General features: G+C 27.9%; 1 protein-coding gene across 6 annotated transcripts in view; it reads right to left on the bottom strand.

The window, feature by feature from the left end:
- The window catches only part of LOC117170243 (band 7 protein AGAP004871-like), a 58764-nt gene that overhangs the window by 28065 nt on the left and 2830 nt on the right, over positions 1-27869 (bottom strand). For 3 of the 6 annotated variants that reach the window (XM_033356873.1, XM_033356872.1, XM_033356871.1), the window contains exons 2-4: positions 16607-16850; positions 12782-12972; positions 1734-1943 (exon numbers count right to left, since the gene is read on the bottom strand). In XM_033356873.1, coding sequence (XP_033212764.1) covers positions 1734-1943; positions 12782-12842 — 271 coding nt within the window. In that variant the 5' untranslated portion in view covers positions 12843-12972; positions 16607-16850. The remainder of the gene's footprint in view (positions 1-1733; positions 1944-12781; positions 12973-16606; positions 16851-27869) is intronic. The other 3 variants (XM_033356875.1, XM_033356874.1, XM_033356876.1) reach the window with 3 other exon arrangements.

Below are 27869 nucleotides of genomic sequence, written 5' to 3'. Positions count from 1 at the left end.
CGCCAATTAGCACAAATGGTAAGTTCCGACAGTGCCTACAAGTGTGCCTACTGGCCGCTAGATGGCAATACCGGTTTCATATGTATACACCTGGTATTATCACTAAGAAATATATACAGTATATTTTGTTGATAAATTCTGTATTTGTTTGCGAAAACTCATTTAAACAACTACCAATCAATTTTTCCAAAAAATACCCTGATTATATATAATCATGTGTATGTGTGGGGTAGAAGTGATTTTCCTTGACATTTAAAACCATAGTATCCTTGTTACCTTTTAGTAGGTACGAATAAATTGGTGAGTACTTAATTACTCTATCAATATTTTGCAAAAAAGTTCACGAAAAAGTAGTTTCACTCAACATTTTCAAACTTTGCGAAATTTTTATTAATCTATCTTGGACAAGTTGCACTAAAAGTATTAGATTTAAGTATACTGAAACCCTCAAAATATCAAAATTAATTTTTTGGCTACTAGATCCCTTTTTTCGGAGTCCGCCATGTATGCTTAAAGGCAGAGTGAAAAAATAGTTACATTGACGATTGCTTTTTCTGCGGAGGGCCTCAAGGAAGGGGGAAGGGAAAAGATGGGAAGTAGGGTGGGGGATAAGGATAAGGAAAGCGTATGAGAAAAAAGAAGGGAAGGGGGCTGGAAGAGGAAGTGAAGAGATGTAGGTCTTAAGGACAAAAGCATTTCTTCAGAAGGGATCAGAGAAAATTGAATTTGTGGGTAAGATCGGAAAGCGAAGAGAAACAGAAGTTTATAGGTAGAAAGTAATGGAGGGAGTTGTATGAATGCGAAGTAGGCCAGCGAATGGGATCAGAAGTAGTAGAAGTGAGGGAGATGTTTATGGGGACTAGCAGAGGGGAGTGATATGCTGAAGAGTAGGGAAGGTTGTGGTGTGGAAGAAAAAGAAAATTTTGGGTTAACCAACAAAGAGAAAGAGCGAGAGAGTTTAGAAGAGGTGTGTCAGGGATTGTAGGAAAATGGAAGAAACGGGAATGAAACGCAGGCAGGAAAAATAAAAAATGTTGGTATGTGCGGAGTAGAAAAGTAGATGAGGAACGTAGTGAGGAGGGGAGTATATGAGGCAGTTGTGTTGAGGAGAAGTAGGAGAGTGGTTTAGACAGCTAGAGGGAAGAGAGGAAGTAGAGGAGGTGTGTCAGGAATTGTAGGGAAGTGCAAGGAATGGGAGGGATACGTTGGCAGGACTGGTGAAAAGGGATGGGGTGTGAGGGAATGTAGGAAAGTAGAAACAAGGCGGAAGGGGAAGGAAACTAGGGAAGGAGAAGTAGGGAAGGAGAAGTAAGGGATTGCTAGAGAGGATAAATGTCGTAGGTGAAGTAGGGTAGGAAGAAAAAGGGTTCGATAAGTGAGGCGAGAGAAGTAAGGGAAGAGAAGTAAGGGAAGAGAAGTAAGCGAAAGAAGTAAGGATGAAGAAGTTAATGTTAATACAGAATCGGATTGGAGGGACTTAGCAGGTTACAAAATCTTTTGTTTCAGGTGCATGGCGCCTAATTTTATTTATTTTTTTTTAAATAAAAAACAATTGCATCGTTAGAAAGATTCGTGAAAGAAGAAAGAAATAAGAATAAAGAAAATGCGTACTATGAGACCGAGGCCTGTAGTGGAGAATAGCCTACAATGATCAGAATGATTTTAGGAAGTAGAAATTTTAATAAATATCACATAGGAGTAACTTAGATGGCAGTTTTTGTTCCACTAATTACCTGGTCCTCGAGCGCCATCCTTTAAACGACCCATTCTAAATACCACAGCTCGCTCGTATTCTTGTACAACTTTAAACGTGAAACAGAGCGAAAACGGAAGGGTGATTAAGACTAGTAGAAAGGAACCCAAGATGGCCAGCAACTCAATGCATTTAGTCATTGCGCTTATTTCTCCGCTTTCAGAGAACCATTTACTTGCAGCTGGTTCTTCTACAAGTGTAAAAAAGGGGAAATTAAATTAAGGTTTAAAATACTAATTTATATTTTAATTAAATCCATTCTACTAAGATTAGGAGATACAGGGAATGAATTAACTCGACTGGAGGATAAAAGTAAAAGTAAGGACTGGGAGAGTAAAACGGTTCTTTGTTTATTTAAGAAGAAGCTGATTTTCTCCATTAAGCTCTTGAGATGTTAAGTAATTGCATGAAGGGAGTTTTAATACCTTAAAAATCCTTTTTAACAAGCTTCCATTAAAATATACTCAAAAATGGGCTATTTTTTATAAATTTTTGACGTATGTTTTTTACTGTACACAATTCTGATGTATAATAATAGACATATCCATGGGTATTCTAACCATATTTCAAAAATTAAAATTATTCAAACATCTGATTGTTGAAATGTTTAAACATTTTGTTATTGTTCATACCAATTTTATCTTATGACAGAGGACAAAAGTTCGCTTCGAGCGAACATTTCCACTTGTTTCCAGCTTTTTAATTAGAGTGAGGTGATAATTAATCTATGTTAATGAAAATAATTTTTGAAAAAATTTATTATTATTTACAACAATGTTTTCTTTGGATAATAGGTTGATAGCTGTTTTTCTCTCAAAAATATTCAATTTTTTGTCCATTTTTTACTCAAAGCGATGTAATAATTAGTGAAATTTAACCAATATAATTGTTCAAACAAAGTATTATTGTTAATAACTATCTTGTCATATCGTAATGCCAGATGGTTCCAGTTTTTAGAAAATTTTCACAATTCTTTAAGTTTTTACCGAATGCAAGGTTATAATAACACAGCCACACAAAAAAAAGTGTGCGGATCTGGTAACAAGACACACGTATTCCTATGGATTTTGGGGCGCTGAATTCAAATTCGGTATAAAAAATCACCCATCACGTCATGGTTGAGCCATACCCTCAAAAAATGACGAAAAATCATGCACTGAGGCAAATAAATTTCAAAATAATGCCAGTGATGCAAATTTTCACTTCAAAAACATGTCGACAACTGTGAAGGATCAACCCTTGCCTGATATCAACTTATTTAACATAACTTTACCCAACAGAGCCTGACCTGACCTAATCTGAATTAACAGAAATTTCTTGAACTACACGTAATGCTCTGGAAGCATATTTTCCCAGTAGCAAATGTGTGCTACATCGAATGGGTCAAGTCGAGCTTAACCTAAAAATAAATCTAACCTAGCCTAACCGTTTCATTCAGTTTCGGCTTAACCTACATAGAGGTTTGACCTATCCTAACCTAACAAAACCTGACCTAACCTAACCTAACATAACTTCACGTAACACAATTAAACTCATTGTGTTGTCCCGTTGTGTTTGCGGTACCGTTTCATTCACCTTCGGCTCAACCTACATAGAGGTTTGACCTATCCTAACCTAACAAAACCTGACCTAACCTAACCTAGCCGAATGAAATTCAGCCACACGTGTAGCTATGAAAGCGTACGGTTCTCAGTCTTAAATGTGTGCTACATTTAATAGGTTAACTCGATCTTAACCTGCAAGTGAGTCTAACTTAACAGAACCTAACGAAATTTTGCTTGAAGCAATACAACTTAACTTAAGCGTTCCCGTTGTAGCACAATAAAATTCATTTCATTGTACTACAGGTGGTTAAAAATTTAGACGCACATTACTCATATGAAGAAACTTAGAACTACAAGTAGAATTGACCCCATTTCAATTAAGCTGACAATGTTTGTATCAATTAAAACGTAGAACTCTAACTTAAACATGCAAATGAATAAGAGTTTTATTCAAAATTTTTTTCTCTCTGCTTTTCTTAGACTTAAGTTTCTTAAGTTTCTTCTAATGAGTAATGTGCGTCTAAATTTTTAACCACCTGTAGTACAATGAAATGAATTTTATTGTGTTACAACGGGAACACTTAAATTAAGTTGTGTTGCGTTAAGCAAAATTTCGTTAGGTTCTGTTAAGTGAGATTCATTTGTAGGTTAAGATCGAGTTAACCTATTAAATATATCACGCATTTAAGACTGAGAACCGTACGCTTACGTAGCTACACGTGTGGTTGAATTTCATTCGGCTAGGTTAGGTTAGGTCAGGTTTTGTTAGGTTAGGATAGGTTAAACCTCTATGTAGGTTCAGCCGAAGCTGAATGAAACGGTACCGCAAACGTAGCGGGACAATACAATGAGTTTAATTGTGTTACGTGAAGTTGAGTTAGGTTAGGTTAGGTCGGGTCAGGTTTTTTTAGGTTAGGACAGGTTTGACCTTTTTGCAGGTGAAGGCCCAAGCTGATTCAAACGGTACCGCAAACACAACGGGACAACACAATCAGTTTAATTGTGTTTCGTGAGGTTAGGTTAGGTTAGGCTAGGTTAGATTTATTTCTAGGTTAGGCTCGAGTTGACACATTCGATGTAGCACACATTTGCTACTGGGAAAATATGCTTCCAGAGCACACTTTTTTTGTGTGTCTGTGTAATTTAATTCAACAAAAATAATTGTTTGAACAATTGACTATTAGCTTTAGGGATATTCTCTTCGAATAATGCCAGAAAGTTGTGGTTTTTTCCGAAATACTACAATTTTTGTCTACTTTCTACTCATATCGAGGTCATGGTTATGGCAATTTTACAAACATAATTATTTAAATAATTTCTTAAAATGTTTTAGTAATATTTTTCTTTGAATAATGGTGGAAATTTGCGGTTTTTCCAAATTATTCAACTTTTTGTTTACTTTATATTAGTAGCGAGATAATAAATAATGCAATTTAACAAAATTTAATCGATCAAACATTTTGTTATTGTTTTGAATTATCTTTTCCTACAGTAATGCTAGATAGTTACAGTTTAAAAAAATATTTTCACTTTTCTCAGCTTTTCACTTAGAGTGGGGCAGTAATTGATGGAATTCAATAAATATTATTGTATTACAAATTATTAATTATTTCTCTTTAAGTTTTTAGTAAGGAATAATTCAGAGATATAATTATTAACAAAAAATTTTTTTGAAAAAGCTCTCAGTAACTACTTGGAGAAAAAATTATATTTAATATGATAAAACTGTGAAAAAAGTTATAAATCAAAATAAAGCCGCTTATTACTATCATTTTATTCAAATTAACAACAACTGGTAATTATTCAAACAATATTCATAAACAAATTCACATTTTAAAAATTATTCCACGTACAGGACTAATTTTTTTTGCGGAGCCCTCTTGAAATGTATCGTTCGTGACTCCTAGCTGTAATTTTGTATTAATTATTAAAAAATAATAATTTGTTAAACAATTTTAATGAATAAATGCACATATTGAATATTTTTCTAGAAATAATTGTTCTTAAAATGAAGGTGCATCTAATAAGTTAGGATACAAATATTGCTATTTTGTTGTTAAAGGAAATCTGCATTAAAAAAATATTTATTGTTTCAAATTTAAAATCGATTATTTATTCTTAAGTAATAGAAATAAAAAAAATGATTTCACCATTACTTCGTAAGTCTTTTTTATGATCGTAAAATTAGTATTATTTATTTTAGAAGTATTATTGGTAGCAAGCCATTTTCTAATAAATTTAATCATGTTCAATAAGCGAGCCAGCGGTAGCCAATCCAGCGGTTGACGCGACGCATGCGCAATGCGAACATTGCACTCACGTGGCGTCGTCTCTTCGATGTTCACAAATTAAATCGTGATCCGTTATTAAAATTAACCTTATTTTAGAAATCAGTTTAAAAATCCTACTTATTTCGCGGAGTATAATTATGCTAAAGTAAATTTTAATAATTATTTTATAGTCATGTATAATGTTGCGAATTCATCATTTCATTTCTACGTTTCCTAACCTCAAAGAACTAATTTACTAAAAAGTTCCGTTATTTGTATCTTTTAGGGTAACTTTGTTAATATTAAAAAAATTAAATTGTAACGCAAATCAGTAACGATTTTTGCAGTAATTTAAAAGTTAAATTTTATTTCCTTTTTAGTTACTTCGCATTATTATTGGTTGAAAATTCATGTATTTTGTTAAAAATTCAAATATTTTGTTATAAAATCCAACTATTTCGTTGAAAAAGAACAAACATCTTTGTTGAAAATTCAACTTTTTTCTCAAAAGTGTTCTTTTTGGTTCGAATTTTTATCTTTTTTGATAAACAAAAATTCTATAGACCATTCAGCGATTTTCTTAAAAAATTGTCATTTCTGATTGAAAAATTAAGTATACGGTTGAGTTTGAAAATAATTTGTAAAAATTTTGTTCGGATGAAGATTCGTAATTAGAGTTGAAAATTCATTTTTTTGTTTGTTAAATATTTAACTATTTTGTTTTAAATTCGTCTTTTTCGTGGAAAATTCAACTTTTAGGTTGAAAAGTAACTTTTTTATTGAAAATTCATCATTTCAGCTGTAAAATGAAGCTTTTTTGTACAAAAGCGTTCTTTTTGGTTTGAAAATATATTTACACATTATATTATTATATAATACAACTGTAATACAACTATTTGGTTAGAAAAAGCGAATGAAAAATTTTTTCCCTTTAAAATTCAACTCGTCGGCTAAAAATTCATTTTTATAGTTGGAAATTTAATTAGTTTGTTGACAAGTCATCTATATTGTTGAAGAAGCAATATTTTTTTTAAATTGTAGGAATTTTTTCAATTTAGTTTCTTATGTTTTATCATCTTGCTTATTTTGATTTTTAAATTAAAAAATTAAAGAAGTGCGAAAATTTACTGAAAAAAGTAACTGACCCCACACTGATTCTTTATGATGAGCCTTAAAAAAAGGCAAATAAAGATTCCATTATCCTCAACCAGCGCACAGTGGGGAAAAAATACTTTTTTGGTTCAAAAGAGTTGTAGGGCCTGATTTTTAAAATAGGATTTTTATTTTTGTTATAAATAAAAAAGTATGATGAAAAAATTGCCATTTTTTCTATTTGACTTTTCTGGTGTTTGTCAATAACATGAAAATTGTTGAAATCGCTTAAGCTTCATAGAGTAACATAAGTTAAAGATGTTGCAATATTAAATAATAAGCAAACCGTTTTTTCATAAACAAATTATTTGCTGAAAGAATGTTTTTTTAAACGATTTTTTCTAATTTTATGTTTTTTAAAGTTATATTCCAAGAAATTTGGATAAAAGAAATATAATTCTAAAGAAATTTCTTCTTGAGACTATTATTCTTAATATTATTAATAAAATTAATAAACAAATGCATTGATCAGGCATTTTTCAACAGAAAAATTAGTTTTTTCTCCATGTCAATTTTTTAATACGAACTTTATGGTAATCTAAGCAAAAATAATAATTTTTGGATTAATCTTACGAGTTTTGTAAACAAATTGAATAAACAAATTGCATTATTTGGGCATTTGTCGGCAAAAAAATTCGATTTTTTTTTAATGTCAGTAGTTTCAGTTGGGAGCTTCATGACAATTTCAGCAGAATACATAATTAGTTGATAAGTTTCATTATTTTTTCAAAAAAATTTACTAAACAAAAGCATAGATAAGGCATTTGTTGAAAAAATCAATTTTTCGATGACAACATTTTACATTGGGAACTTCATGTTAATTTCAGAAAAAAATGCATAATTTTTTAAACAATTTTAGGATTTTTTAGAACGAATTTAACAAAGAAATGAATTATTCGGGCATCAGTCAAGGACATTTTTTTAAATTAGTCTTTCTAATTCGAAACTTAATAATAATTGTATTTATACTCATACTTAGTTGATGAATTCTATGATGTTCTAAATAAATTTCATAAGCATATGCATTATTTCGGAATTTGTTGACGAAAAAGTTTTTTTTTCAATCGTAGTCCATTAAGTTTAAGTTTCTCACTACTCTAATTATTTTTATAAGGGTGCAACTCTCGGATAATGCATTTGCTTATCAAATTTGTTTATGAGAAGATATGAAATTTATCAACTAATTATAATTTTTTTGAAATCATCATGAACTTTCACTTCAAAAATATTGACATCGAAAAAAAAAGAATTTTTCCGTTGATAGATGCTCAAATAATGCATTTGTTTAAAAAGGTGATAAAATGTATCAATAAATAAATAATTTTTAAAATAATTATTATGAAGTTCCTAATTAAAAAAGTTTTCATCGAAAAAACCGAATTTTTCGTGCGACAAATGCCTTATCTAGGCATTTGTTTATTAAATTTGTTTAAAAATATTATAAAGCTTATAAGGTATTTGTGACTCTTGCTGAAATTGCCACAGTGTGCCCAACTTGAAGTAGTGACATTGAAAAAAAAAGAAATTTTCCGTTGAGAAATGCTCCAATAATGCGTATGTTTATTAAATTTGTTACATTATTAACAATAGTAATCTGAAGAAAAAAATGTCTTTATCATTATATTGCTTTTATCCAAATTTTTCGCAATATGAATTTAAAATAGCGAAAAATTATGGAAAATCGTAAAGAAAATTCTTTAATAAATAAGTTGATTATAAATTCTATTTTTTGATATAAAATTGGAATATCTTTAACCAATCTTACTCTAAGAAACATAGGCGATTTCAACCATTTTAATTTTACTGACGAGCACCGGGGAAGTCAAATAGAAAAATTGCCATTTTTTTCGTCACATTTATTTACCTGAAAAAAATTGAAAGCTTTATTTAAAAATTAGACACAAAAATCTATTTTCGAAATCTTATAAGCTTTTTTCCAGATTTTGTTTGCCCAAATCGGTCCATATTTGGAGGCTTTACGTTATTTAGAACCAAAAAAATATTTTTTTCTACTTTGCGGTGCCTAGTTAAAACTGGGGCCATCCAGCCGGGTACCGGTGTATCGATACGCAAAAAAATAAAAAAAAATAAAAAATTTCGATGCAATTTTACAATTCTAATGCTTACTCAAAAATAAAAGATTACTAAAACTTTTAATAACGCAAAAAGAGATTAAAACTTTATTTGACTACATATGCATTTTTAGAGGTACCTATATAAGTTTATTAAGAACTACATTTTATCAGAAAGATGCACAGAACTCGGACGCAACACTTAAAAAAATTGTTACTCTCACAAGTTTGGTCAAGGTAATAAAAAAAGATGACGGGAAAGTGTTAATAATGCCCGAAGTGATTTAGAAGTTTTTTTTAGTACCCATGTATTTCTTAGTAGTACCAGAATATTATGCGCGCTACGTGTGCACTAATTTTCCATTCTTTAGCAAAAACACGGTTTATTTTCCAACATTTTTTATGGATTTTACAGAACATTTTCTGTGATTTGAGAACGTTATATATGATTTACAGAAGTTTTCTTATTATAGCGAGAAATTTACAGTTTTAATATTAATAACACCCATTTGCAATTTTTTAAAACTTTTTTTTGCGATAGTCTGTTTGGTGCCTGATTCACGTTTTTAGTTAAAAATTCATGTATTTTGTAAAAAATGATACTTTTCTGGTAGTAAATTAATCCCTTTGTAAAAAACTAATTTGTTTGGTTTAAAAATAATTTGCTTAACTAAAAGCTTATCTAAATTTTTGGTCCATTTTTGTATAGACATTTAATCTTTTTGGTGAAAAATTTATTTGTTTGGTTGAATATTTAATTTGTTTGGTTGAATATTTAAAATTGAACTACTTGGTTCACAATTTATGTATTTTGTTGAAAAATATTCTTTTTTGGCGAAAAATGAACATTTTTGGTTGAAATTTTATTTCTTTGGTTGAAAATTAGTATTGTTTTTAAATGAAAATTTATTTGCTCTAACTTCAAATTAAGCTTCCACTTTTGCTAGAATTTTTTGTTGGTAGACACTAAATATTTTTCATTGAAAACTCATTTCATTGTTTGGAAATTGATTAGCGTTTGGAAAAATTAACCTAAATTTCTTGTCGATTTTTGTTGTAGTTCTTTAATGCTTTCGGTGAAAACTTTATTTGTTCAGTTGAAAAGTTAACTATTTCTATAAAAATTTATTTTGTTTCCTTAAAAACTTCTTTCACGTACTAATCATTGAATTATTCTATTTTTAATAGAAAATGGATATTTTTTAGTTGAAAATTAATCTATTTTGTTTAGAACGTTTCTTTTTTGGTACAAAATTAACCTTTCTACATGAAAATTAAAATATTCGGTTGAAAATACAATTCAAAATTAAAGTATTTGTTAAAAAATTTATATATTTTGTTAAAAATTATACTTTTCTGGTAGAAAATTAATCTTTTTCGTAGAAAACTCATTTGTTTCGTTTAAAATTAATTTGCTTTACGAAAAATTTATCTGAATTTTTGATTGATTTTTGTATAGACATTTTATCTTTTTGTTGAGAAATTCATTTGTTTGGTTGAATATTTAATCATTTTGTAAAAAATTTATTTTATTTCTTTGAATACTTGTTTCGCTAACTGAGCATTAAGGTATTCTATTTTTAGCTAAAAATCGATCTTTTTTATTTGAAAATTAATCTATTTTCGTCCAACTGTTTTTTTTACAAAATAAAACTTTCTAGTTAAAAAATAAACTATTAGGTTGGAAATTCCACTAAAAATTAAAGTGTTTGGTTGAAAATTCGCGTATTTTGTTAAAAAATATTCTTTTTTGGCAGAAATTGAAAATTTTCTGTTGAAATTTCATTTTTTTGGTTAAAAATTAGTTTTGTTTTTAAATTAAAATTTATTTATAAGTTTCAGATTTAACTTCCACTTTCGTTGGATTTTGTTTTGGTAGTCATTAAATATTTTTCGTTGAAAACTCATTTGTTTGGTTAAAAATTGATTCAATCATAGATAAATTTATCTGTATTTTTTACGATTTTTTTTAAATACTCTATTTTTAGTTGAAAATTGATCTTTTTTAGTGAAAGATTATACTATTTTGCTTAGAATGTGACTTTTTGGTACAAAATTAACCTTTCTGATAGGAAATTAAACTATTGGGTTAAAACTACCATTAAAAATTAAAATATTGGTACAAAAATTCATGTATTTTGTTACAAAATTTGAAATTTCCGTAGATAATGAAAATTGTGGGTAGAAATTTAATTTATTTCCTTAAATCGTTATTTAACTATTCTATTATTTTTTGAAAGTGCAACATTTGAACTATCAATAAAACAGTTAAATGATCGATCAAAAAAGAAGCATTCAATCAAATAATTTTATCGTCAAAAAATATTAATACATTAAATTTTTTTTAAAGCTAAATGGTCAAATTTTTGTGAATAAAAAATAAAATTTAATAAAAGAAAACAGTTAAATTTCAACGAAATATTCATTCCTCATGTTGGTGGTTTTGACCAGGTACTCCTAAATAATTTTGGATGTTAATTTATTCTCCCCTGTTGGTCTGAATCAATCATTTTTTAATATTAATTAGACATCAGGCATTATCTGATTTAGATTAGGAAAAATTTTTACATGAAAACCCGACTATACTCTTTCCAACAAAAAGGTTACATTTTCGAGAAAAATAGACCATTAAAAAAAAGATTAATTTTTTATATAATAGTTTATATAATAGTTGAATATTAAACCTATAACTGATAAATTTTCAAAAAAAATGGGAGAGGTATTTTCCTTAGTTGAAAATTCAATCACTATTTCGTTGAAAATTCATCCTTCTTGACTTAAAATCAACTTTCTAGTTTAGAAATTCTTTATTCTTGGCTTGAAAGTAAACTGTTTTTTGAATTTTATATCAATAGAGGTAAATTTTCAACCCAAAAAGAATTGATATTCAACAAGTTGCATTAGGATCCCCCTATTTCTCCGAATTTATCCTACTTCAGTAATTTCACTCATTTGTTCTACATTCCCTACTACCCCTGCACTTATCGCTTCTTCTCCTCCATTCCCACACACCATTTCCCCCTAAAACAGCTCTCCTCGCCCTTTACTTTCCCTATTTCAACTCCCTCCATTTCGCGGAATTTCCCCTACTTTAATTCTATTACTTCACATTCACTCTACTTTATTACTTCCGCTTATTTCCTCTACTCTCCCTTCTAACACTCTTCTTAACTCTTCTCCTACCCCTCACTTTCTCTTCTCTCCCAGCTACAACTCCTCTTACTACCTCATTCTTACCTTTCCATAATTAATTTCAGCTACTTGCACCCTTCTTATGTACCTCCTATACTGACCTTATTCCTTCTACAACTACTCTCCTTAAACCTTCTTCTAACATTTAATTTTTCTTCTGCCCCCCTTCAATTTCCTCTACTTTTCTCCTACTCCTATCACTGTCAAATTTTCTTCTAGCCCTTTATCTAATTTTATCTACTACCACATTTCTCAATTCTTCTATTACATCCTTATTTCCCCTACTTTTCCTGCTCTAACTTCCATAAATCCTTCAAATTCCCTTCTTATAATTTGCCCTCAATCTCTCTTTCCTCACTTCCCCCTACCTATCCATACCTGATGCTTCCTCACTTCCCCTCAAATCCTTCACCCCAATTTACCCTAATTAACCCTCTAATTATCTCACTAGTTTTCCATACTTCCCCGCCACTCATTTCTCCTACTTACCCTCCTCTTACTCCCCCTTCCTTCCCACTTTTAGCAAAAAGTTTGGGGGACGAGCAAATAGAAAGGCGAAAACCCCCCAAAAAATTAGGATGAGTAGTACGTGGTCTCTCTCCTAAGTTAAATAAAACCTTGTGAAAAGGCGTTTTAATTTTAGCTATTTTCAGTTTGGCTTTTGGATCAACAGGGCCGAAAAATGCAAAATATCTGGCTCATGTTTGAAGATTGGATGTGTACACAATGTGGTGATATAGAAGCTTCCTGTTGACTTATATCAAAGGATACACATAGCTAAATAACTTAGGGTCTCACTGAACTCAACGAAGCACTCGATTCCACCGCTGTCGGTTTTCACACATCCGTAATGTACCATTCCCTCTTGTCGTCAAACTTCTTCCAGTCTCTCTCCTCTCTCTTTCTCTGTTCCTGTGATTCGTTGGTGAAAGACACTTATTGAGCGAAAATGATACTCAGTGTACTGTCTTCTTTCACACCAAGGTGCCCTAAATAAAAAAAATTAGTTTTCATCCATGGCCACCTACTTGATCATCTTGCAGTTGGCGAGAGAAAAATTCTTTAGTTATTGCGAGGACAAATACAAATATTGTGTGAATGTGTCTACAAGAGGGATGACTTTAAATTTTCGGTTTTAACCTGGTTAGCATTTCATTTTTTCGGCTTGAGATTTATACTGATTTTTGAGATTACAGTTCTTTTCGAAAATTCCCTGTTTCAAATCACATCGATAATTTTTTCGAGACTTCTTTTTTTTAGATCAAAATATCAATTCTTTCGCATTATTGACTGTTCCAAGTCAGAATTACAAGTCTTCTTGAAAAATTTCTCTTACAAATCAAAATTATCAGTCTTTTCAAAAATTTACTTTTCCTATCCAGAATCCTAATTAATTTTAAAGTTCCCTATACCAAGTAAGAATGGAAATTATTTTGGAAAATTTACTGCTCCAAGTATAAATTTTAGTTCAACTCAAGATTTTTCTCTTTCAATCCAGAATTACAATTCTTTAGGGAAATTCCATAACTTTTTTCGAAAATTGTCTGATCCCATTTAGAATTATAATTCTTTTTAAAACTGTCCCCTTTCAAGTTAAAATTAATTTTTTTTGCACAATTCACTGATTTATCTCAAAATTCTCATTCTTAAACATTTTTTTTATCCAGATCTGGATAATAGTTTTTTCTCGGAAATTTTCTTATATAATATAAAATTACATACAATATTCCTTTCAACAATTCCCTGAACTAACTTAAAACGATTATTCTTTTCGAAAATCCTCTGTTCCGAATTAGAATCATGATTATTTAAAAAAATCCCTGTTCCAAATCAAAAATATTATTCTTTTGAAAAACTTCCGGCCCCAAATTAAAATCATGATTCATTGGAAAAATTCTCCGTTAAGTCAAAGTTGTAATTTTTGTGAATAATGTTCTATTTTAAGTTAGCATTAGAATTCTTACAAAAAATTCCTTGTTCCAGATCTGAATTATAATTGTGTTCCAAAATTATCTGACCCAATATAGAATAACATATAAAATTATTTCGGAAAACTTTCCGCACTAACTCAAAATTATCATTCTTCTAAAAAAGATTTCTGTTTTAAATCAATATTATAATTCTTCCTTTCAAAAATTCTCTATTCTACGTAAGTCGAAATTGTAATTCTTTCGAAAAATGCACTGTTCAGTTAAACTTTTTTTGGAAAATTCTCTGATCCAATTATGAATTATAGATCTTCTTAAAAATCTCGTCTTCCAAGTGAAAATTTTAATTCGTTTGCAAAATTCTCTTATTTAATTCTGAAATATAATTCTTTTACAGATCCAGATCCAAATTATAGTTAAAAAAATAATCTGAAACCAATTTACAATTACATATATAACTTCAGAAAGTTCTCTGAAGAAATTAAAAAATATCATTATTTTAAAATATTCCCTGTTCCAAACCAGAATAATAAATCTTTTCAAAAGTTCGCTATTCCAAGCCAAAATTGTATTTTTGGTTAAATTCACTGTTTCACGTAAGGATTATAATTTTTCTCGACAATTTTCTCTTCTAGGCCAGAGTTATAATTCTCTATAGATAATTATTGTTCCAAATCTCAATGAGTGTTTTTTCGAAAATTCCTGGATCCAATTAATAATTATATTATTTCTTGAAGATTTTCTGTTCCAACTAATAAATGTAAGTATTTTGGACAATTTCGTCTTCTTAGTAGTAATTTTACTTATCCTCAATGATTTTCTTTTTTAACCTAAAATTATAAATCTTAAAACAATTCTTATTTCAGATCATTATTAAAATTTTTATTCTAAAATTTCCTGACCCACTGTATTATTTCATTTGATATATTTTCAAAAACATTTCTTGGCCCAATTTACAATTAGTATTCTTCTCACGGTTTCAAGTAAGAATTTTATTTTATCTAGAAAATTTTTTGTTTTATGTCAGAATTATAATTTTTTATTAAAATTCCTTCTTCCAGCTCTGATTTATAATTTTTTAATAAAGTCTTTCATTCAATTCAGAATTCTAAATTCTCTTGAAAATTTCCTCCTTGAAGTAAAAATTGTAATAATTTTGGAAAATTCACTGTTTGAGGTTAGAAATATAATTAATTTAGAAAAGTATCTCTTCATGCTTAGAATTATAATTTATTTAAGAAATTCCAAGCTCCAACTTCAATAGAGTTTTTTTTATGTCGGGTTCAAAATCAGCATCTCTACCACGTAAAAATTTGAATTTTTTGCGATAATTTCCTCTAATAAACCAGAACTACAATTTTAAAAAAATTTCTTGTTCCAGATCCATATAATAGTTTTTAACGAAATTTCTTTGATCCAATTCGGGATTATTCATTTTCTCTAAAGCATCCGTATCCAAGTCACAATTATAATTAATTCTGGGAAATTCCCCGTGAAAAAAATGTCTTTTTCTAAATCATCAACATTAATTTTGTATAAAATTCCTCATTCCAAGTCAACATTGCAATTCTGTTGAAAAATTTACCGTTTCAAGTCAGAATTAAAATTAATTTGGGAAATTCTTAGTCACAAAAAATTCCCTTTTCCAAATCAGCAACATTATTTTTGTATAAAATTCCTTATTCCGAGCTAAATTGCAATTGTGTCAAAAAATTTACTATTCCAAGTCAGAATTATAATTCATTTTTGAAGTTTCCTCTATATGTTAGAATTGTAATTAATTTGTAAAATTCCAAATTCAAACTCAAAGTGACTATTTAAAAAAACTCCGAATTCCAAATCAGAAACGTTAAGTTTACTGTTCCAAGTTAAAATTATAATTGTTTGGTGAAGTTTGTTTCTTCTAAGGGAAAATTGTAATTCAATTGGAAAACTTACTTTAGCAAATAATTTGAATTCTTCTCGACAATTTTATTTTCCAAGCCAGAATTTTAATTTTAAAAATTCTCTGACTAAATTCAGAATTATAATTTTTCTCGAAAGCATCCGCATCCAGCTTAGAATTATAATTAATTCAAGAAGTTCTCCGTGGCATTATCCCTTAAAGAATTCCCTTTTCAAAATCAACAACATAGTTGTTTTTATTATATTTGCTGTTCTAAATCAAAATTATCATTATTTAAAAAATTCCCTCTTTTAAGTCGAAATAGTAATTTTTCCGGAGAATTCGTTTTTTTCCAGTCGGAATGCTTTTATGAAATTTCCTGTTTTAATTAAAAAATAAAATTTGTTTTACAAAATTGACTGTTATAGGTCAGAATGATACTTGAATATACTACTTTTTTAAATTCAGGTCTAACGTAAGATTGAAATTATTTTGGAAAATTCCCTTTGAAAATTCAGAATTACAGATATCTCTTATAAAATCTCCTGTTCCAAATCATGCTTAGAATTCTGATATTTTTATCAGGAAACATAAATCGCTTCTCGTCGAACAAAATTTCCAGACTTTTCCCGGTTTATCGGGTCAGATAGACACTCTGATCGCGTTAAAAATAAAAACAGTGTTTGTCTGATTTTGTTATTTAATTTGTTATTTTATCTGGAGCTCCCCGTTTCACATGCTATTTATGAATCTTGGAATAAAAGGGAGACTTTTGGGGGAGAAGCTTTACTGAGTGAATTGAAAAAACACCTTAAAATAGAAATCGTCGTTGCCTTCAATCCCTCCAGGCAAAGAGAAATGTGGGATGTTGAGAAATTGGAGAAAATAGGAAGTAAGTAGGGTAGGAGGAAATCTCGCCAACTCATCGCAGCAAAAGGCGACACTCGATGTCAGGAGAGAAGCGAAGTAAACACATTTTGCTCGCGCTTCCTCGATTTTCTTTAAAGTACTTTGTGGAATATATCGTCGCCATATCACTCACTTATCTGAAACACTTTTATAAAATACATTTTTTTACTTTTTGCAAAAATAAAAATTTTGGGAGGATTGGAAAAACTAAGTAATAAAATTATCGACACTGTAAAATTACCGAATTAAACAATTCCCTTATAATACAATTTCCGGGTTGAAAAATTCCCGAGTTGGGAAATTTCCGAATAAAGAAAGTCGCGCCAGTTAAAACTATTACTGAATTAAAAAATTTTCAAATAATAAAACTTTCAAATTACAAAATTGAGGCAATGAAAATTCTGAAATTAGAAAATTTCCGAATTGGAAAATTTCCCAAATAATAGGTAAAATTTAAAAATTGTCACTTTATAGTATTACCATATTTGAAAATTCTTGAACAATAAAATTCCAGACTTGGAATATCCACGAATAATAAAAGTCCCGTCAGTTTATAGTATTTCCTAAGTGAAAAATTCCCTGATAATGAAATTCCCGAATAATGAAATTACCGAATCATAAAATTCCCGAAGGATGAAATTTTCGAATTAAATAATTCTCAAGTAACAAAATTCCCGTATTGGAAAATTGATTAATAATAACAGTCCCGTCAGTATTAATAAATTTGTAAATTCCTGAATAATGAAAGTCTAAATTATAAAATTCTCGAATAATAAAAATAATTGAATTAGAAAATTTGCGAATTACAAAAGCTCCGTCTGTTTCTAGTATTACCGAATTCAAAAATTCTCAAATAATAGGTAACATTTTAAAATTGGGAAATTTCCGTATTGAAAAAAGCACGAATATAAAATTCCCCAATTTGCAAATTCCTCAGTAATAAAATTTTTGAAGTATAAAATTTTCAATTAAAAAAATTTTGGAATTTGAAAATTCACGAATGATAAAAGTCCCGTCAGTCTATAGTTCTACGCAACTTGAAAATTCCCGTATAATTAAATTTTAGAAATAGGAAAATCACGAACAATAAGATTCCCGAATGAAAAAATTTTCGAAAAATGAAATCTACAAATAATGAAATTCTCAAATAATAAAATTACTGAATCCTCGAATTCAAAAATTTTCGTATGATACAATTATTAAATTATGAAATTCTTGAAAAATAAAATTCCCGTATTGCAAAATTCTTAAATAATAACAATTGTGTCAGTTTAAAGTATTACTGCATTTGGAAATTCTTGAATAATAAAATTTCCTAATTGAAAAATTCACGAATAATAAAAGTCCCATCAGTTCATTATAAATTTGAATTGAAAAATTCCCTGATAATAAAATTTCCGAATTATAAATTCCTAAATAATAAAATTCCCCAATTATAAAATTCCTAAATAATACAATTCCGAAAATAAAAAAATTCTGGAACTGGAAAATTCACGAAAGTCTTGTTAGTTTATAGTAATACCAAATTGAAACATTCCCTCATAATAAAATTTTTTAATTTGAAAATTGCCGGATTAAAAAAATCCCGAATCACAAAATTTCAAAAAATAAAATTTCCGAACTTGGAAATTTCCGAATAGTAAAACTCCCGCCAGTTTTTAGAATTCCCGATATCAAAAATTACCTAAGAATAAAATTCCCTAAAATTAAAATCCTCCAATTATGAAATTCTCAAATAATGAAATTGCCGAATTGCAAAATTCGCGAATAATAACAATCGTGTCAGTATATAGTATAACTGAATTCAAAAATTCTTAAATAATAAAATTCCCGACTTGGAAAATTCATGAATAATAAAAGTCCCGCCAGTTATCATAATTTCGAATGAAAAAATTCCCTGAAAATAAAATTCCTGACTAATGAAATTCTCGAATAATAAAATTCCAGAACAATAAAATTACCCAATAATGAAATTTCGGATTAAAAAAATTCTTAAGTAATAAAATTCCCGTATTTGTAAATTCCTAAATCATAAAAGCCCCGCCCATTTAGAATATTTTCCGATTGAAAAATTCCCGGATTATAAAATTTCTGAAAAATAAAATTTTGTAATTGGAAAACTCTGGAATTGAAAAATTCCAAAATAATTACATTTCCGAATCATTAAATTTCTAAATAATAAAATTTATAATTCATGAAATTCTGAAATAATAAATTCCCCGATTATAAAACTCTTAAATAATAAAATTCGCGAATTGCAAAATTCCTGCATAGCAAATTCCGAAAATAAAAAAATTCTGGAACTGGCAAGTTCACGAAAGTCTCGTCAGTTTATAATTATACCAAATTCAAAAATTCCCGAATAATAAAAATCCCGTTAATTTACAATATTTACAAAATTAAAAATTCCCGGGTAACAAAATTTCTGAACAATAAAATTATCTTAATGGAAAACTCCCGAATTTTAAAATTCTAAAAAACAAAATTCCCGAATAGTAGAAGTCTCGTAGGTTATGGTATTCTCGATTTGAAAAATGACCTGATAATGAAAGTCCCTTATAATACAATTCACCAATTATAATATCCCTGGTTCTGAAAATTTTCGAAAAATAATAGTTCCGTCAGTTCCTGTTATTGCGGAGATGAAAAATTTCCTGATAACAAAATTCCCGAATAATAAAACTTCGAATTGGAAAAATCTCGCATTACAAAGTTTCCGAATAATAAAATTCCCAAACTGGAAAATTACCGAATAATAAAAGTTCAGTCAGATTATAGTATTACCGAATTAAAAAAATTTCCGAATAAATTGCCCGAATCGGAACATTCGCGAAAAATGAAAGTCCCAAAAGGAAATTGCTGAATTATAAAATATCCGAACTACAAAATTCCCGAATTTTAGTAATTAAAATTTTTTTCTCTTATCAATATTATTTATTGATTATAAGTTTAATAATAAAATATTTGATAAAAAAAATTTCGTGAAAGAAATTAATTTTTTTTTTAATTCAAGAGTTCAGACATTTTCAGTCGAGAATTTTATGATCACCGAATTTTCAAATGCATTGAAATATAAACTGCGCGTAAATTGCATTACTCGGGAATTTTCCAATGATGTAATGTAAAAAATTTTCGGGAATTTTACAGTTGCGGCAATTTTATTTTTCAGGATTTTCCAGTTGTCCGAAAATGTTCATTTCTTTAATTTACACGGTTTTAATTTTATAAGAAGCCTGGCTGCCATCACAATTATAAAAAACCCTCTTCCTCATTTCAGGTTCAATTTTCGTCTTCGATTTGATTCGAAAAATGTCCATCATATAAAACAAAACATAATATTTTAACAGATTTCACAGGCAAAAATTCTTTAAAAACAGGGAAAATAGATTAATTTGTTCTGAAAATAGGGGTATAATAGTGAAAAAAATTTGGAATTAAATTAATGTAAACGTACCAAATTAAATTCTAAAGGGAATGCTTAATATTTTAGATTGAAATAAAATGTATTTTCAACAACAACAAAATAATTCGATTTGCAACAAAAAAAAGATTAGTTTTCTGTCAAAAAAGATGAATCTTTAATGAAAGAGTTGAGGTTTTAAGCTAAATCCAACATACAAAGGAAACTTTTTAACCGAATGGTAGAATTTCAACAATATTAAATTTTAAGTAGTAAAAGTCGTATATAAAAAAAATCCTTTTTAAATAGAAAACAGTTAAATAGAACAATTCAATAAGAATTGTCAACTAAATCGTTGAATTTTCAAGTAATAGAATACATGAATTTTCAGTCTCAAAAATCAAACATTACCCAAAAAAATCATCTTCAATAAAATAATTAAATTTTTAATCAAGGAAATGAAGTTTAAAGAAAAATAATGAGTCTTCAAACAAAAAACTCATTTTTTTAAAAATAGTTCAACTTTTTAGTAAAGAAGATGAATTTGAAACAAAATGATTGACTTTTTAACCAAATAGATACAGTTCCATACAAAAAAGCTCGAATCACAGAAAGTTGCATTTTAACCAAATAGTTGAATTTTCAACCTGAGAAGAAAAAAAATTTGCAATCAAATTAGATTCAAATCCTACTGCTTTTTTTTAAAATAATTAAATTCAAAAAAATTTTATAATAAAATTTCAAACAATTTTATGTTATGTTGACTTTTTCCACGCTAAGCGGAGATTTCAAATAAAAAATATTAGGTTTTAAGGAAGTCTTATCAGTTTAAACGAAAAATGTAATATTATAGTTTTTTCATCAAAAAATGTATTTGTTGATAAAAAAATTATATTAAAAAAATATTTATATAATTTAAAAAATAAAATATTATCTCAGCGGTTTTTATTGGAAATCGGTTATTTTAAGCAAAAATCATGAGACTTTGAAAATAAAATTAACATTCCTAAGTTTAATTCAATATATCAATTTCCATCAACCCTAAAAAATTATTGTCCTTGTATAATATAATGTAAAACATTTTTATTTTAAAATTTGCGTCAGACAAAAAGAATAATAATCGCGCGCGTGTTTATTTTCTAGTCGATTAAGAAAAATGTAGTCAATATGTCTTGCCACGAAATACTCTTTTCACTTAAGCGGCTACGACACATAGTAGATAAAAATAGGAATTTCCTATTCATAATTCTCTGCAGGCTCTATTTCTTAACGCATGTCGAAGTCTTTTTTTTTAATTCACTGAATTAAGCTTTTAAGCTTCTGGAATTACTCGATTTTTCAATTTAATGTTATACGCAACAAGATAAAACAAATTAAGTGACAAAATGTGGAATTAAGAAATACGACTTTTTATCTAAAAGAAAATTGTTCAAGCAAACTCCCTAAACGTTGAAAATATTTACTTTTCACATAAAATGTTTTATAGTCTATATGAGATTTTTAATTTGTAATTATTTATTATCATGATTCAACAATTGCTATTGTTATAAACAATTATATTAAAGAATACTCCATTATGCTTATTTTTATTAGGGTTTTTATTTTCTCTCTCCTAAAGAAGACTATCGAAACTATTTGCGAAATTGTGAAAGAAATTATCCAAAAGAACATTTATTCGCAGACAATTCTTTTTTTATTAATAAATTCTAAGGAACGCTATTTTAAAATTTTATTTTACTAAGATTTTTAGATAGCAACTTAATCTTGAAAGAAATTAGTTAAGAATTAATTAAATACATACGCGGTTTGAAAAATCTTGTATAAGATTAATGCTTTATTTACACCAACTGCTTTTTAATTTTAGGGGTTTTAAAGAAAAAGACGAAGTTTCATTTCTAGCGCAACAGAATTTCAAAAACTAGTTCTTCTATGAAAAAAGTAAAATTTTGATTTAAAACTAATTTTTGAGTATCAAATATTTATTTCTAAAAAATATTCATAATCAATTAAAAGAGTTAAAACTCGTAAAAACAGATATTCTATTTTCCAAAATAGCTCTCGCATTTTTTTAAAATTAAAAAAAAAAGAATTCCACTTTTTAATCTCAAAAATCTTACAGACTAAAATTCAAGCTTTCGTTTGGGAGGAATACATAGAAAAAAAGCCTAGTTTAAAAAAAGTAAAATTTGTTATTGACTTTGATTTTTGAAGGTCAAATCTTTTTCTTTTTAAAAAAAATGTTTATTATTGATGAAAAGGGACAGATTTCATTTTTGCAATGGGTGTAAATGATACTGTATTCTATTGAACATAAAACGCTCCAAATTCTTAAGATTTCATGTTGAAATTGTTTAAATATTTTCAAAACATTAAGTAAGTTTTAACTAGCAATGATTTTCTACTGAACGAAATAAATTTTTATCTCAAAAAGACGAGTTTTTAAACAAATGTTTGAATTTTGAACAAAAAAATTAATTCTGAACTGATAAGTGTTAATATCTACTAAAGATTCGAACTCAATATGAGATACAGAGTTCTGCTTTCAATTAATTTTTTTTCGGTTGTATATCTCCCTTTATCCCATACAAAATTGCATTTGCTTGACTAACTGGCTAAAAGATAATTCTCCAAGAATAAGCATTAGCTTAAATGAGTATAAAATTTAACCAGCAAAGATTACATGGAAATTATAAATTCGATTAGTTGAGATATGTGCTTATTCAATAGTGGAAAGAAACTCACTGCTTGATGCAAATTAATGAGTGTACTCATGATTGTTCAAAATATTTTTTAAAATGATATAAAAATCGAAAAGTTTCCAAGAAAATTGAAGAAAAATGAGAATTATTCAGTCTCTTAAAATTACATTAAATCAATGGACTCGAAATTAATTATACATATTCAGGATCGTCAGCTGCTACTTTTCCGCATAGTTATTTTTTTGATCTTCAAATTTTTGTCGGTTCTTTATTTTCCATTTTTTGTGAAAATTATTAGCCTTGAGTAAACAAAGGCCTTAATAATTATGAAATTGATTGCATAAAGAAGGTTATTTTAATTGTATATCTTTTTTCCTTAGGCAAAGGACTATTTTATTTTTCGTAGAGAATTTTTTTTTATTGAAGATTCAACTATTTGGACAATTTTTTTTTGATGTTATGGTTTTGAGGAGATAAAACGTAATTAATAATTTGATGTTAATTGTTTTTGGGTCTACTGGTTTAAATTAAATAGTTTAAAAATATTGATTTTAATTTTTAAACTTTGAAAAAGTTAATCTTGAAGCTCCGCTGGGATCCGAACCTATGCGATTCTGATTTCCGGTCTAATTCTCAACTGCGCTACAGAAATACGAGAATAATTACTTCACTGCCCCTACAATTTGAATTTCGACATAATTTCTTAGACTTGAAAGATTAATTTTTCAAACATTCAAATGTTTTATATTTTAATTTTATTTTATGGCTAGTATGAGATAAAATGTATTAAATAATTGGATATTATCGTTTTTTGTTTACTTATCTAAAATCAATATTTCTTCAATAATGATTTTGGACCAGTAGAAAAAAAACCAATTAACATCAAATTATTTATTTGGATGGCAGTTGTAATACTTTGTTTAAAATCATTATTCGTCGTTTTGATTTTAAAAACCCTTCTTAATGATTATAATGCAACTTTTTAATTAAAGTCTGTTGAATATTTTCACTACTTGGTTAAACAAATTTTATGTGGGAAAAAATTAATTTTTTAATCTGATAATTTAACTTAGAATTTTTATTTAAAAAAATCTTTTATGTGAAAATTCATCTATTTTGTTCAAATGTAATTTATTTTGGTTTAAAATGCCACTGTTTGATTAAAACTATTTGCGTAAAAATTCAATTATTTGGTTAAGAATTCAACTATTTTGTCAAAAATCTACCTATATTGCTGAAAATTGAACTATTAGGTAAACGTGAATCTTTTTTAGTTTAAAATTTGTTGTTTTCTATTAAAAATAAAATTTTTCAACTAACAACTTACATACTTTATTTTTAGTTAAAATTGTTCTTTTATAGTTGGAAATTAAGTCATTTGCTTAACTCTTTGGGTTCAAAATTAATTTTGTGAGCAGAAAAATTATTCTTTTAGTTCCAGATTCAGCATTTTAGTTGGAAATGTAATTATGTGGTTGGCGATTAACATTATTTGTAAAAATGGTTCCAGTAGTTCAATTTCTAACCAGAAAGATAAATTTTTAACCAAGAAATTAATTTTCCCCTAAAAAGAAGATTTTTTAAAACAAAATGCGTAAATGTTTAACCAAATGATTGAATTTTTAATCATAAAAGATTATATTTTAAACAAAATTATTAGTTTTATAACCGAAAATCAAACAGTTACATTTTAAATATAAAAAATCCGTTCCCCTCCCCCGAAGAAAAGAAATGCATTTTTAATAAAGTATTTAAACATTTAGACAAATATATCAATTTTTGACTAAATTGATAAATCTACTACAAAGAAATCGGTTTTCCAAAAAATATGAATAATTTCAACCAAACAGATAAATTTTGAACAAAAAATGTCATATTTAACATAAGGAAGATTTTGATTAAAATAAAAAAAAACGTTTGAATTTACCAAAAAATACGCATTTTCAAAAAATATAGATAAAAAACATAACAAAGGCAAGATTTTCACACAAATTACTTAAATTTTCAACTTAAAATCATATACATTAATTTTCGCCTGAAAAAATTTTTTTATACGGAAAAGAAACAATTTTTCAAGAAATTCTGCAGTTCAAGTTTCAAGAAAAGGAATTAATGTTAAACAAGAAAAAAGTTTTTAACAAAACAGTTAAATTTTTGATTAAAGCAATTAATTGATTAGGAAAAGACACCGTTTATCAACCAGATATGTATTTCAAGCTTCAACAAAAGAAATTAATTAATTAAGTCAAATTTCTAACCCAGTAATTACATTTTTAACTGAATAGTCAAATTTTTCAACCAAAAATATAAAGATATTCTTATTGGGTTCTATTCATTCAGTTTGCAATCGAGCGAAAAAGTAAAAAGACGGGAAAAGTGGTCCAGATTGATCCCACTCTGCGATTTCTTCATAAGTAAAAAAGGTTTTTCATGGTTAGACACGCCACACAGTAAAGAAAAACCTGATTTTTTTTTCTCAAAATTTTCCAGAGGTCGTATTTCTCCGTTAACTTGAAATTTTCTTCCTTGCAATCAAAGCTAAATAAATTTTAACCCGGGTAGAAATTGCCTCTTTATGCCTAAACTAAATATTGGCTCTCACGAGGCCGCAGCCGGATTTCCTAGTTGGAAGAATCTAGGCTTTCCCTCTGCTGGCCCTCGATAGGTTATTGTTTTGTGCTACTTATCTTACATTATTTATATACTCACTTTTTAGCACTGTATTTTTTTATTAAACTAGATAAAAAGCTTTATTCATAAAGATATATTTAAAAAATAATTTCTATCAATTAATTATTTTCTCGAGGGGACCTTGTAAAGCCCTCGACAGTTAAAACGGGTAATACAGCTGTGAGTGCAAAAAAGTACATTAATGTTCTTATGCTTAATTATACTTAAATTTAAAAAAGAACAAATTTAAAAAAATTACCGACATGCAAACTTTGAAAAATTTCATTTTTTTCTGAAAAAATTATAAACATTTTGTGCCTTAAAAATTTGAAAAACAATTTTTCTTGAAGATCGATTTAATTTGAAATCACATAAATACGTTTAAAAAATCATATATAATAAATAGAGCTTTAAAAACCTTTTTTCCTAATTTATAAAGTTTCGGATGAATGCCGTCAAGCTTTTATAATACTGCACTCAGCGTAGCATCGTAGCTATGAGGATTAGGCGTTTGACTTATACGCCTGCGGTGTATGCGTTAGATTCTCAGCGTTGCGGATATTTTAATAAACTGAGTTTGTCTTTAGTTATTAGTAATAAGTTTTCTCTAGTCAAATTTAACAATAAGTTTAGTTTTAGAATAACGTGCGGCGTATAGTTAATAATCGAATGTTAATAAAAATACGAAGAAACGGAGAAGTGCTTGTCAGAGGCTACAGAAAGGTGTAACATCTGTAGATTAAACTTATGCAAAAAAAACGTACTTTACAATTGGATTAATATTTTCTTTCTTTGAATCAAAAATGTATGGTAATAGATTATGTCAATGTGCTGGTTAAACTTTAATATTAATGCAATCATAGCTTCAGAATTTAAAGAATGATCAATTTTTTAATAATTTAATAATATTTTATTTGAATCAACAAAATAAGAAACAATAGCAGCATATGCTTTTGAATAATAGTGTAAGGGATTATATAGATTCTATACAGATCCTATTAATAGGCCCTTATTGGGTTGCCTACTGATGATGTCGCTAGCTGAGCGTGACGCTTTTGCTTGCGCCCTCGATAGATTGCCACATTAGGGCCTCGATAGAAATTAGGAAATCTAGACAGGGCCTCTTAAGAACCAAGTTATAATTTCTACCCGGGAAAGAAACAGGTCGGTCTAGAATGACTTTAAAAAAAATGTTACTCATTTGTTTTGCAAGCTGAAAAATATTAAAAAAACCACAGATTTATATGTAAATATAAATAACAATTTTATTTTTATGATTAACTGTTAGAAACAAATTTACTTATATAACGTTTTTAAACGCAGAAATTGGTCATAAACAAAAATTGACATTGCTTTGAATAATTAATAGATAACATTTTTTGTAAACAACTGTTGTAAAAAATTCAATTATTTTGCATTTTTAAACAATGACAAAATTTTGGTTTTATTGGAGTTACTACTTTTCATCTCAAGAATAATATTGTCGTAGAAAATTATGCAAATTAACAACAACTGTGATTGTCATGAACAATTTTTGTAAGAAAATATACTTGAATCACGTTAAAAAACTTTCCTTCTCTGGGGTTTTATTTATTTTATCTAAAGAAAAATATCTTGACACAGGAGTGTATTTTTAAACAATTATAATTTAAAAAAATTTTAGTTACATCATTAATAGTTATTTTTCAAAACATTATAATTAATCAAAGAAAATACTGATTAACAAGCGACACAATGTGAAAGATGCGAAAACTCTACAATTTCTACATCTTTTTTATTAACAGCAGCAAGTAATATTATTTATTTAAATAATTGAAAAATGTCTTCATCAAAAAATATAACTCTTGAAACTCTTTACCTGCCAAATACCTACCTTCTGATATTCGTTTATTGTTATAATAATCCCCGCAAATAATAAACTTTAAAGATTCACATGAAAAAATTGTTTAAACAAATGAAAATTGTTTAAATAATGATCAAATGTGTTAAACAAGAATCATTCTCAAAATTAATCAGCTACATCGGTTGTCCTGCAAAATAATAAATTTTTATGATTTAAAAGCAAAAAAATTATTTATTTAAATAATAATGATGTAAAGACTAGAAAATGATTTACTAGAAAATACTTGGAAACTTATGATTTATCTAATTTTCATATTTAATTTCGCCAAAATGAAAAATAAGAATATAGCCCTTAGCATGAATTTGATGAAATTGCTATTTTGCATTTTTTAGGGCAATTTCCGGGTACAATATAAAGGTCTTAGAAGTTAAAAACTCAGATTATTTTTAAAAAATGTTTCCACTAGTATTTTTTCAGTTTAATTTCTTTGAAAATCAATTGCAAAAAAATAGAGAATTTCTTTCTCCGAAATAGGAACTAATTGAATGGGGG

This window comes from Belonocnema kinseyi, chromosome 3 (assembly GCF_010883055.1).
Source record: "Belonocnema kinseyi isolate 2016_QV_RU_SX_M_011 chromosome 3, B_treatae_v1, whole genome shotgun sequence".
NCBI classification, from domain to species: Eukaryota; Metazoa; Arthropoda; class Insecta; order Hymenoptera; family Cynipidae; genus Belonocnema; species Belonocnema kinseyi.
This window is presented reverse-complemented; position numbering and strand designations above follow the sequence as displayed.